At 51.8% G+C, this 11,913-nt stretch overlaps 3 protein-coding genes across 9 annotated transcripts in view; 1 reads left to right on the forward strand and 2 right to left on the reverse strand.

Moving 5' to 3' along the window:
* Positions 1-270: 270 nt before the first annotated feature.
* On the reverse strand, positions 271-7,660 carry Slc50a1 (solute carrier family 50 member 1). 6 transcript variants are annotated; one of them, XM_010643882.3, is made up of 6 exons: positions 7,245-7,394; positions 6,899-6,976; positions 6,641-6,764; positions 5,882-6,043; positions 5,542-5,661; positions 271-585 (listed from the first exon to the last, which is right to left on the reverse strand). In XM_010643882.3, exons 1-6 carry the CDS (start codon positions 7,322-7,324, stop codon positions 556-558), a joined length of 594 nt encoding a protein of 197 aa, XP_010642184.1. In that variant the 5' UTR covers positions 7,325-7,394; the 3' UTR covers positions 271-555. The 6 variants fall into 6 exon arrangements, with proteins under 6 accessions (XP_010642184.1, XP_010642183.1, XP_010642182.1 ...); XM_010643881.3 differs by lacking the exon at positions 271-585 and adding an exon at positions 4,959-5,363; XM_010643880.3 differs by lacking the exon at positions 271-585 and adding an exon at positions 4,963-5,349.
* Dpm3 (dolichyl-phosphate mannosyltransferase subunit 3, regulatory) lies at positions 3,405-4,233 on the forward strand. Its single transcript, XM_010643886.3, has 2 exons — positions 3,405-3,476; positions 3,599-4,233. Exon 2 carries the CDS (start codon positions 3,604-3,606, stop codon positions 3,880-3,882), a length of 279 nt encoding a protein of 92 aa, XP_010642188.1. The 5' UTR covers positions 3,405-3,476; positions 3,599-3,603; the 3' UTR covers positions 3,883-4,233.
* Positions 7,661-8,223: 563 nt separating the features above from the next.
* Efna1 (ephrin A1) overlaps positions 8,224-11,913 on the reverse strand; it is a 6,454-nt gene continuing 2,764 nt past the window's right edge. For both annotated transcript variants that reach the window (XM_010643887.3, XM_033758286.1), the window contains exons 2-5: positions 10,467-10,762; positions 9,468-9,533; positions 9,270-9,320; positions 8,224-9,121 (exon numbers count right to left, since the gene is read on the reverse strand). In XM_010643887.3, the coding sequence (XP_010642189.1) occupies positions 9,009-9,121; positions 9,270-9,320; positions 9,468-9,533; positions 10,467-10,762 (526 nt within the window). In that variant the 3' untranslated portion in view covers positions 8,224-9,008. The remainder of the gene's footprint in view (positions 9,122-9,269; positions 9,321-9,467; positions 9,534-10,466; positions 10,763-11,913) is intronic.

An 11,913-nucleotide genomic window follows, 5' to 3' on the forward strand; every position in this document is an offset into this window, starting at 1 on the left:
CTTACCTGGTTGCATTTCTGTCAGCACACTTACCTTCCGAGCTCTGACCAGAATCTCCCATTAAGTACAGCTTAAAGCATCTCAGAGAGCTGCTTCTTCAGCCAGCACCTCCAAGCCTCTCCAAACTCTTTCCACAAGGCAATTCCAAAGGCTCCTGAACCACATGGCCAGGACACACTGCAGCAATGACCCCACTCTCAATACCGAAATCTGTTTCGGTCAGTGCTTACTAGAAAACACATTTAATGAAGCACACACAAACATATAAGAATCTATGGGATTGCTTTGCAATGGCTGCCCAGAGTAAGGTGTGGAAGAGGGCAAAGGCCTGTGTATGCCTTGGAGATCTGCAGGATCTAACTGAAGGCCTGGAGCTCCCTGTAGCGTCCCCTTTGAGTCCACACGCGGAGGCTGAAAGGTCTGTGCTGGAAGCCAGGGGCTGGCAGGCAAGGTGAAGGTGAAGACGGGTGCTCCTCCAAAAACACAAAAGCAAGTCTTCTTCTTCATTTCTCTTTGACTCCATTCAGGCAACACCCAGAACATCCCGGCAAATCTTCAGGAAAATCTCCTCAGCCACACCCAGAACTATGGTGATACAATTTAGTTAGCATTTCTTACTCAAGTTGGCACGACCTGTTAACTGTCATAGTTGAGATTCACAAATTTCGATTGTTTTCCTTTTTTGTTGTTGTTGGTACTGGAGATCAAACTCAGGTCCTTGGACTTGCGAGGCAGGCAGCAGAACCACTGAGCTAAATCCCCGGCTTTTCCCCTTTTTTTATTGGTACTTTTAGATATAGATAATGCTAACTTTCATCATAGGGAATTCGTGCCTGTACTTTACACATCTAGCTTCTTTTTTTCCCCCTTTCCTCTCCACCCTTCAATCCCTCTTCTCTTCATTTACAAAAGCTTTGTTTCTATTTTTTCTTGGGTCTTCCCCCCACCAGTTACCCTTCTCATTTGAACTTTTGTTTCCTATTTCCCAATATCTATTATACATTTTAGTCCTTTACACTTTTGGTTTCTCACACCAGAGAAACAATGTGGTATTTACATGTGTGTTTGATTTATTTCACTTGAGTATGGTCTAGGGCCCGGGATTTAACTTAGTGGTGCTGCCGCCTGCCTCTCAAGTGCAAGGTCCTGAGTTCAATCCCTGGTACAGAAAAAAAGAGTATGGTCTCAAGGTGCATCCATTTAGCTAGAAATGTCTCAAGCTTATCTTTCCTTATGGTAGAATAGTACTCCATTTTTTGAGGGGGGTACCGGGGATTGAACTTGAGACCTTGTGCTTGCAAGGCAGGTGGTGGAACCACTGAGCTAAATCCCTGGCCCCTCCATTACATTTTTAAAAACCCACATCTTCATCTATTCATTGCTTGGTGGGCTTTTGGGCTGTTTTCAAGATTTAGCTATTATAAACTGTGCCACTATAAACATGGGTGTGCATATATCATTGTATTTTGTTTTGTTTTTTGGTACTGGGGATGGAACTTGGGTCCTTGCGCTTGCAAAGCACGCGGCGGAACCACTGAGCTAAATCCCCAGCCCTATATCATTGTGTTTTAGTGCTTTTAATTGTTTTGGGAAGATATCAAGAAGGGGAATAGCTGGGTCAAATGAAAACTCTAGTTTCAGTTCTTTGAGAAATCTTCACACTGATTTCCACGGCAGTTGCACCACTCTGCAGTCCCACAAACAGTGGAGAAGGGTTCCTTTTCCCCCACAGCACCTCCAGCATTTGTTATTGTTTTTTTTTTTGTTTTGTTTTGTTTTTTTACAGCAGTGATTCTCTCTGGAGTGAGATGGAATCTCAGCATTGTTTTAATTTGCATCTCTTGAATGATCAGTGATGTTGAACATTTTTTCATATATTTATCTGCCTTTTCTACCTCTTCACCTGAGAAGTGTCTGTTCATTTCAGATGCTCATTTTTGGATTGAATCTTTAAATTTGATTTGAGTTCTGTTTATATTCTAGATATTAGTCCTTTGAGAAACAGCTGGCAAAAATTTTTTTTCCCCCACACTGTGGTTGTCTCTTCACTCTGTTGGTGGTTTCCCTTGCTGTACAAAAGCTTTTTAGTAAGATGAGATCCCGGTTAATTCTTTGTGATATTTCCTGTTCAACTAGGGTTTTGTTCATTAAGGCTTTGTGCAGCAATGTCTTTGAGAGTTCTACCTATTCTATCTTCCAGCAGGTTTACTGTTTCTGTTTTGTTTGGTACTGGGATCAAACTCAGGACCTTATGCTTGCGAGGCAGGCGGTAGAACCACTGAGCTAAATCCCTGGCCCCTAGTGTTTCTGTTTTGCTATTTAGATCTTTGATCCATTTTGATTTTAGTTTAGTGCATGTGAGAGATATGGGTCTAGTTTCAATCCCAAGTGCTTGGATCACAGGTGCACACTGCCACGTCAGTCTAATACTGGGAACTGAATTTAGGAACTTTGTGCTGAGCTACATCTCCACCATTTTTCTTTCTCTTTCTTTCTTTTTTCTTTTCTTTTTTTTTTTTAAATTGAGACAGGGTCAGGGCTGGGGATTTAGGGCAAGGTCCCGAGTTTGATCCCCAGAACAACAGAAAAAGTTGAGACAGGGTCTTGTGGAATTGCCAGATTATTCAGGCTGGGCTCCAACTTTGGATCCTTCTGGCTCAGCTTCCCCAGTGTAGGAATTACAAGCCTGTGCTATCACACCCAGCTGCCTAACCTTTTCTTCTGGTACTGGGGATTGAACCCAGGGCCTCGCACATGCATAACCTCTTTTACTTGATTTTTCTATGTATCAATCATGAGTTCATTCCCAACACTCTTAAAAAGAAGTATACACCTTTCGCCGGGCGTGGTGGCTCACGCCTGTAATCCCAGCACTTGGGAGGCTGAGGCAGGAGGATCGCTGTGAGTTCGAGTCCAGCCTGGGCTACATAGTGAGTTCTAGGTCAGTCTCAACTACATAGTGAGACCCTGTCTCAAAAAACAAAAAAACAAAACAAAACAAAACAGAAAGAAGTATACACCTTCCTTTGATAGCTTAAAACATCAAACATCAGGTTTCTTTGCTCTCAAAATCATTTTTTTTACTTTTCAGTTTTATTATTATTATTAGTCCTGTTTTTGCTTTGAGACAGGATCTCGCTTTGTAGGCTTGCCTTTAACTCACTGCGTTGGCGGACCGAATTTAAGGAAATGATAGTATACTTCCACTCTGTCGTGACCTTATGTTTAGGATAGTCTAAGGTTTTCCACGAGCTCCGCGCTAGCTTGGGGCTGGGGTCGCGGCGCCCCTGCAACCGCACTGGGCCATCTGTGACCGAAGCAGGCTGAACCCGCTCAGGATCTGAGCACTGCAGACACCGCCTAGAGAACTACAACTCCCAGCAGGCCTCTAAGAACTACAACTCCCAAAAAGCCGCGCGCAGAGCTTCCCAGCGCCTATTCCGACCGGGCCTTGCGGGTGGAGGAGCAGCCGGGAGGTACCAGTGGGCTGAAGGGGGAGGGCGGAGGGCGAGGAGGGTGGGAGCAACGCCCTGGGTCTCCGAGGCACAGTGGGTGGCAGGGTAGAGAGGACCCGGAGCTTTGCTCTCTCTCCCCGCAGTGACCATGACGAAACTGGCGCAGTGGCTCTGGGCCCTGGCGCTCCTGGGCTCCGCCTGGGCGGCCCTGACTCTGGGAGCTCTGGGCTTGGAGTTACCGCCGCCCTGCCGGGACGTCCTGTGGCCTCTGCCCGCCTACCTGCTGGTGGCCGCTGGCTGCTATGCCTTGGGCGCCGTGGGCTATCGCGTGGCCACGTTTCACGACTGCGAGGACGCCGCCCGCGAGCTGCAGAGTCAGATCCAGGAGGCCCGAGCGGACTTGGCCCGCAGGGGGCTGCGCTTCTGACACCCGCTCCCGTCCCCATTAAAAAGCAAGTTTGTTTTCTAACCTCGTCCAGTTTGCGAGGGTAGAGCAGGGGCTGGGGATTCTGCATACCAGCGATCGCGAAGTGAGAGAAGGAAGAGCCACCGTCCTGAGGCCATCTCAGCCTTTATCTTTGCATTTTACAGAATGTGTTCCCCATTTTTCTCCCAGAGGAGACAAAGACACTTTATCAAAGATCTCAGAATGGAAATGTCTTTTCACTTTCCTGGTTCCTTTAATTCCATCAGGAAGTTCTCTCTCTTTTGCAGTACAGGGAAATCAAATTCAAGGAAGTTTTGTTTGTTTGTTTTTTGTACCAAGTCTAACTCAGGACCTAGTGCGCGCGCTTGCAGGGCAGGTGCAGGCGCTGAGTGAAAATCCCTGGCCCTCAAGGATGTCTTTTTTTTTTTTTTTTTTTGGTAGGCTCGAATTAGAGGACTTGCAGTGGCACCACTGAGCTAAATCCCTAGCCCTCAAGGATGTAATTCTTAACCTTGACTTCCATTCTTTGTTAACTTACAAACTTTTTTTTTTTCCGTGTACTGGGGCCCTGGATTTAGTTCAGTGGCGGCATGTCTGCCTCACAAGTGCAGGGTCCTGAGTTTGAACCCTGGTACTGCAAAAAGAAAAAGAAAGTCATGAAGATAACTTTTGGGATTGAACCCAGGACCTTCACACTGACCTACGTCCACAGCCCTTATTTTGAGAGAGTTTTACTCTAACTTACTCAATCACCCAAGCTGGGTTTGAACTCATGACCCTTCTGCCTCAGCCTCCCTGAGTGCTGGGATTATAGGTGTGCACCAACATATCTAGCTCAGAGTTCTGTTCTTTTTAAAGTCTTCCCTGGCCTTTCCAATCTCTTGGTTCTTTCAGATACCTTTTCTAAGCCAACTCTGCCTGGGAATAGCTGGATCTACCCTTCACCAAACCAGGCAGACTGAGAATCATGAGTAAAAAATAAGCATTGAGCGCCAGGGATTTAGTTTAAGTGGTTCCGCTACCTGTCCCACAAATGCAAGGTCCTGAGTTCTATCCCCGGTACTAAAAACAAAAAAAAACTGAAAAACTGATTGGCAGGGGTGGGAAATAGTTTATTTTAAGGCACAGCATAAAGCTATCACCCCCCCAACCTCCAGAATTAAAAATATAATCTCAAAAAAATAAGTGATTTCATCTGAAGTCCCACCCAATCTTCTGAGTGAAGCTTTCATTGAACCCTCTAATCTCAGAGTTGTGTCTTTCCCTCAACCCACTGCACCAATGGAACTGGTCACCAGCTAGCTGAAGCAGGAGCTCTTTGGTATCAAGTTGGCATTAAGGTGCCCAGTGGTCAGATGAGCTGCCTCAGGTTTGCAGAAGCCGATAGTTTTTGTCGTGCTCTGGGGGGTACTTCCAGAAAAGCCAGAGACGGATCAAGCTGGTAAGGATTCCTGGAAGGTTGGGCACCTGCGATAAAAGGGCTGCTATAAATCAGGTGTGGTAGCTCATGCCTGTAATCCCAGGGGCTCAGGCAGAAGGATCTGTGTGAGTTCAAAGCCAGCCTGAGTTAGAGTGAGACCTTGTCTGGAAAAAAAATACCTACTACGACGAGCCAGTTTTCTACTTTGCAAATTTATCACCCATCTATATTCTGCTTACCGTGATGTAGGGATCGCTGAGTCGAAACCCATAGAGAGACCAGGAAGCAGAGGAAAGGAGGGTGGCAATGGTGAGTGAGAAGGAGAGGCGATGGGTTGATTTAGTTTGAATGACCTTGGCCTGTGGGAAAGGATGAAAGACTCTGGACGAGGCACACAGCAAAATTCCCAGGTTGCCTAAGAATTTCCTTAGGAAAAAGGTCACTTTTCCTGGTCTGTTGTCCAACCCTCTGCTTTCCACTCACACCAGGCCTCTAACCAGGTCATCTCCCCTCCCTTTGGAATGTAAGTGGCCATGGGAGCCTGACCCTCAACTCCCGACTTCCCCGAGGCCCACTCACCAAGTCAGCCAGTGGTGAGAGATACATGCTGATGGTGAAGACACTGCAGAAGAGGCCCAGCTGCTGAAGCCGCGCCTCCACATCGGGTATCAGGAGCCAAAAGTAGCCATAGCCCAGGAAAAGGACGCCCAGCAGGGTTGCAGTCTGCAGGAGCACCCCGCGCTGCAGGGGAGAGGCCTCTTACTCCCAGGCATGCCCAGCGCGCTCTCTGACCTCCCTGTAGGAATCTATTCATCCTGCCCTCTCCACTGGGGAAACCAGCCTTTCCCAGCCAGGGAAGCAGCTTCCAGCATCACGCTTGGCACTGTCGTTCCTACCAGTGACTTAATGGAATAGCTTGTCACACAACACTGAAGGCCTCTAGGAGAGGGAAGGTACCTTTTTTTCCTGTGAGCTTGACATACACAATAGAATTCTAATAAATAAGTGTTGTGGAAAGCGTGAGGAAACAGAGCTAGTCATCTCATTCTCAACCAATGGCCCTGAAGGAAGTCTGGAAACAAAAGTCCTTTCTCTTCAACCTGCTGTGGGGAGCTCAGCGCGGCACTGGCATCACTAGGCCAGCAGTGCCACCAGCCTTGGGAGAGTGGGGAGCAGTGAGTCCCAGAAGGCTGGCTCCAAGGAGGACAGGAAACGGCAAGGCTGGAGGGCCTTCTAGGAAAAAGTGACAGTGCCAGCCTCTGAAGTGTTCTAGGAAGAAATGTTTCCTGCCAGCGAGGCAGGGCGTGCAGCAGAGGTGGGTCCGAGGGAGGCCTCTACCTTCTGCGGGCAGTAGCGCAGATAGGCCACGATATACAGGGTCTGAAGCATAGCACCTAAGGCGTTGACGATGATGAGGGTCCCGTCTCCTTTCAAGACCCCGTAACTCAGCCAGCCCAGGTTGCTGCGGGGAGGAGGAGCGAACAGGGATGCAGGGCTGAGTGTGGCAGGGGGTCCCCGACGGCCCTTCCGCCTTCCTCCAGCCTCTCCCCGCCTCCCCCAGACAGCCTTTGCCACCGGAGCCCTCTTCTTTCTCACTTGACATCCGTGGTGAGAAAGGGTAGGAACTGGACGCTGTCCACGCTCCGGGTCATCTGCATGTGCCTGAGGTCCGAGCTGTAACGGGGTCCCGAAGGGACGGGTAACGGGTGAGTGGGAGACCCTAGATGCTCGTCATCCTCCCCGCAAGACCCACCCCCAGGTGCCCTGCTTTCTCCCTCCGGCGAAGCGACCAGCCTTGCCCTTGTATCCCAATCCCCTCGACCCGATTCCACTTTGACCGCCGGTTCCGATGCAGCCTGGGGGTATGGCCACGGCTCTGTCCATTCGCTGTCCTTTCATGACTTCCTGGTCCTCCCCCAGCCCACCCGGGCCGCGCTCTCACAGGCCGGTGGAGAACATGCCAAGGGTGAAGACCACGCAAGCTCCGGAGAGGAGCGAGTCGGCCACGCCGCCCGCCTCCATCCGGCCGGAGTCGGATCCCGGGCACCGGACACAGCCCAGCTGCCCGCGCCCGGCCCGCCCCCGGAAACCCGCCCTCTCCTAGGACGCCGCGCCGGAACTCAGGCCCCGCCCCCGGCCGCAGACCGCCGCTCCTCCGCCGCGGCGGGCTCTTCCCGGAGCTGGCCCTGCCCGCCTCCTCCGGAGGCTCGGTGTATGTGTCCCCCACAGCTCCAGCCTCGATCTGCGTAGCCCTTGTTTAGACCCCAGCCTTTAATGTGTTGCAAAGAGGTCTATGTGGTGGGACTGAAAACAAAAGCTGGGCTTCCCTCTCTTCTCACCTCCTGTCCAGAGCTCCAGATTGGTCCTCAGTGGTCGAGGGTTTGGGATTTCCCTCGAGTTCACTGCAGGTTCTTCCCGGCCTCCGCTAAATAACTGGTCTCGCCAGGAATTACGGTCTTCCTTCAGCAGAGGCCCCCCTTCCCCAGCCACAAGGCCAACTTTACAAGATCTGGCCAGTTCCCTGAAGTCCCTGCCACTGACCCCACCGTCCAACCTGTCTGCTGCTGGGAATTCTCTCACAGCCTCCCACGGCTCTGCTGGCGGGGCTGTGGGGCGGGGTGCGTGCCGCAGCTGGCATTAGGCTTGAGTCACCCAGCCAGCCCGCCGGCGGAGTGCCTGACCCGCATGCCACAGCCTTGTGCTGGGGGGGTGCGAGCGGGGCAGGAAGAACTGCTCTAGTGGGGTGCAGAGAGGCTGCTGTGGGGAGCACTCCTGCCCTGCCCTGCGCAACCCTGAGGAACCAACCCCCACCCTTCTGGCCTGTGAGGGGCCTGCACTTTTTGGAAAAAGAAATTCACCCCCAGATGCTTCTGATGCAGCAGAGCCTCACACACAGCAGGGATTCTATGCTCATTTAAAAACGTCCAAAAAACCAAACACTGCTTTATTTTGAGACAAAGAACATAGTATAAAAAAACAACAACAAAGACTCCAGTTGTAGAAAGCAGACACACAGTAAGTTCGTATCGAGACACTGTAGGTGAGGGCCCTGCCCTTTAGGCTACACTCTAGGCAGACTACACAAGGGCGCTGCCCTTACAGCTCCACTCCAAGAACAGGTTGGCACAGCCCCCTGCTGGCACAGCTCTCTGCAGTGCTGCCCCAGGGTGAGGAGAGAGGATGCAGTGCCTAGCCGCTCCTCAGACGGAAGGCTTGCTGGGAGACGCTGGGTCAGCCCAAGCGTGCTGCCGTTTCTGTACCTGGCTCCTGTGCAGGAAACTGTCCCTTCTTCCTTCAGTCAGTTCATCCGGACATGCTGACTTTCTCTGGGAGCGGCACCTTGGCCCACCCGGTGTCAGGCTGCGCGTCCATCTGCATGGCCTCAGGCCCTTTCCAGCTTGGCTCCCACTGCGCCCTCTCACGGGGCCATGTCTGCATAGCTTATTTCTTTGGTTTAAAGGTAGGAATGGTGGGGAAAAGACTGTCCCCACTTCTTACTCCATCCCTAAAATGCAGGTGGGGATGGCATTGGCAGAGTGGTGGAAACCCTTAACACTGACCCATTTTGAGGCTGATGGGTGGCAGCTTGGGCTGGTGGTGGGAGTGGCTCCCAGGACGGGAGCTTTGGGATCCGCCCCAGGACATGTGGCAGGTGCCTGTCCCTGGCCCCTCAGCCCAGTTCCGTTTCTTAATGTGGTGGACACCTTCACTGAGTTTGCAGCAGCATCAAGGGCAGGAGCAGCACAGCCCAAGCAAGTGGGAAGAGACGGGGGGCAGCACTATGACCGATGCTGTGTAGAACCTGCACCTCCGGGTCATCTGCAAGGCGAAGAGAACAAAGGCCCCCAGGGTAAGAGCCCCGCTGTTTGCATTGGCCTTCAGCCCCCCAAGACTCTGCCTGGCAAAGGAGCCACTTTCTGTACCCAGCCTCCTCACACAGACCCCTTCCTGTGTCCCAGACACCTACCTGACTGAAGCCTCTTATCCTGTGGGTTGGCATGAGCCTGTGGACTGTGAGCTGCAAGAGTGGAACAGATGAGGGACTTTACCAGGGAGGCAGAGGGAGTGGGCGCTGGGTGGATTGGGCAGTGCGGCTTCCCTACCCTCCCGGATCACTAGGCGGCTGGCAGAAACAGAGGGGAGGTGCCCAGGGCACAACACTCACTGATCTTGCCATCGACAGTCACCTTCAACTTCAAGCAGTAGTTTTCTTGATGGGAGATGGGTTTGGCTGAAAGATAAACCCAAGGGAACTAAGCAAAGAACTTTTATTGGAAAGAGCTATAAGCCCAAATGTGTCTGGCCCTGACTTCTCAGCTCCCAAGTCACTTGAATTCCTCTCTTCCCTCTAATCCTGATTCTTCCCCACTTCCTGCCCAGTCTCCCATCCTTTGGAACACTGCCTGAAGCCTGGCAGTGGTCGTGAAAAGGCAGACCCATTCCATCCTTCACACCTTCAAGCACGAGGTTTGGTGAGGCGCTCACACTACGCTCCCCTTTACCTGGGCCATCTCATACCTCCTCTACCTAGAGCTCACTGGCAGTGAGTCCTGGATATGTTGTGTGTGACACGGCCCTTGTAACTCTTAAAATCCAACGGGAGCTTTCCGCTGGCCTCAAGACAAAGCCTGAAAGCCTCTGCGGTATTCGGGCTCCTGGATGGGTCCTTTCTACTTCCCAAGCTCGTCTCGCCCCGCTTACTGTGTGTGTCCCCCTCTTGGAGTTCCCTCAAGAGGCCGCTCGCTCCCTTTGCACATGTGCCCTCACACCTGGCCAGCTCCTCCTCTTGTCTGAAGCTCTGGGGTCTTTTCCTTGCTTGGCTGCTTCTGTTTCTAAGCCGGCAAGTGCACAGGCCATTTCGCCTAAGGCCTCTGTGCTGGTGTCTACCACATTACTGTGTTCTAGGTCTGCTGACATAGCTTCCTTGGACAGGAGCTCCGAAGTGTTTTCCTTAACTCTGCGCCCATTCTGCCACGCAGGATGCTCCCTCCACAGAAGCTCACTCCACATGTGTGACGTGAACGAATGAATGAAAATGGAATTCAGGCTTAGGAGGGGCCCTGTGCTACTCGGCTCCCCACTAAGCAGGTCAGGCACAGGCACCATGCCGTCACGCTGCTGTGCCCTCCATGTGTGCCCCTGTGCCTGCCTCCCCTGCACTCACAGATGTAGTAGTAGCTGTGTCCCTCCTTGAATTCCTTGCCCAAGGTGAAAGGTGTGAAGCGCTGGAACTTCTCAGACAGCTTCTCTGGGCCATGCTTGGCACTGGGCTGGTTGCATCGCCAGCGGACCTGGTCTTGGGACTGGGGCTGGCACTCGGCGTACTCCTCATACTCCACCAGGTACAATGTATAGCGCTCCATGGCAGCGTCCGCCACAGAGTCATCCTCGTAGTGGGGACAGAGGATGTCCAGGTAGTCATTCAGCCGCACATGTACTGTGTAATCTTCATCCCGGAACCTGGGGATGCACAGAAAGGGAGGAAGAAAGCCATCGTTTAGAAGCCAGGCCAGAGCCGTGAGCCTCCTGCTGTCTACATGAGCCTTCCCCGTTCACACGGGAGCCTGCAAAGATTTCTCCTAACTCAACTCCCAGCATGTACCAGGCCTAGTCCCGCCGGGATTGAACCTGGCATGCTCTACCACTGAGCTTCATCACCAGTGCTTTCATTTTTTTAGACTTTAAGACAGGAAGGATCTCACTAGGCTGCCCAGGCAGGCCTTGCACTAGGGGAAGGAGTGCTGGCGTGACTAGCATGTGCCACCACGCCTGGCGGGTCTGATCCATCTCTTTATCTCCAAACGTCTCCTCCACTTCTCCTTTTTGTCCACCCAGAATCTCAGGTACCAATGCATTTTCTGTAACCCCCTGGCATTTGCCCAAAGATAAGCTTCTAAATGTTTTAGAACTCACTCTTCATTCTCTTCTATCTTTAACTTTCCCTGAATGTATTCTACCAGTTGCTCCTTTATTTTGATTGATTGATTGATTTTTGTTACTGGGGATCAAACTCGGGTCCTTGCGCTTGCCAGGCAGGTGGTGGAACCGCTGAGTTAAATCCTGGCCCTTAGTTCCTCCTTTAAATGCTAGCAGACTTCAGTCTAAAACCACTCACGGCCTTTCTTTCTTTCTGTTTTTTTGAGGTGATGTCTCACTGTATAAGCCCAGGCTGGCCTTGAACTCACAGCAGTCCTCCTGCCTTGGTCTCCCAGCTCTGCACCACGGCGCTGGCTAAGGCACGTCTACTGTCCACATCCAAGGTGCCCATCACCTGAGCCTTCACTTCTCAGACTTCTTTCTCTTGACCCTCAAGTCTTACATTTTGCAGCTCCACTTTTCCCTCTGAACTTCTCTCTAGGTTTAACCTGGGCCCACAGATAATGTGCCCAGTCTTTCAAGCTATGTCACTCTCAGCGTTTACTCCCATCTGCCTTTCTTGCTACTCATTTTTATGGGGGGTGCCTCCCTGCCTTCTTTCAATCACTCCAAATCTCCCACTTTATTGCCACAACCACCCCCACCACCCCCTGGTGCGGTGCCTGGGTTCTCCGACCCAAACCGGCCTGCTCCAGTCCCTCCTCCCCGGGGAGAGCCAGGTCCCCTCCCCCACC

The sequence above is a fragment of the Fukomys damarensis genome, unplaced genomic scaffold (genome assembly GCF_012274545.1).
Source record: "Fukomys damarensis isolate Sample0158 unplaced genomic scaffold, DMR_v1.0_HiC HiC_scaffold_33, whole genome shotgun sequence".
NCBI classification, from domain to species: Eukaryota; Metazoa; Chordata; class Mammalia; order Rodentia; family Bathyergidae; genus Fukomys; species Fukomys damarensis.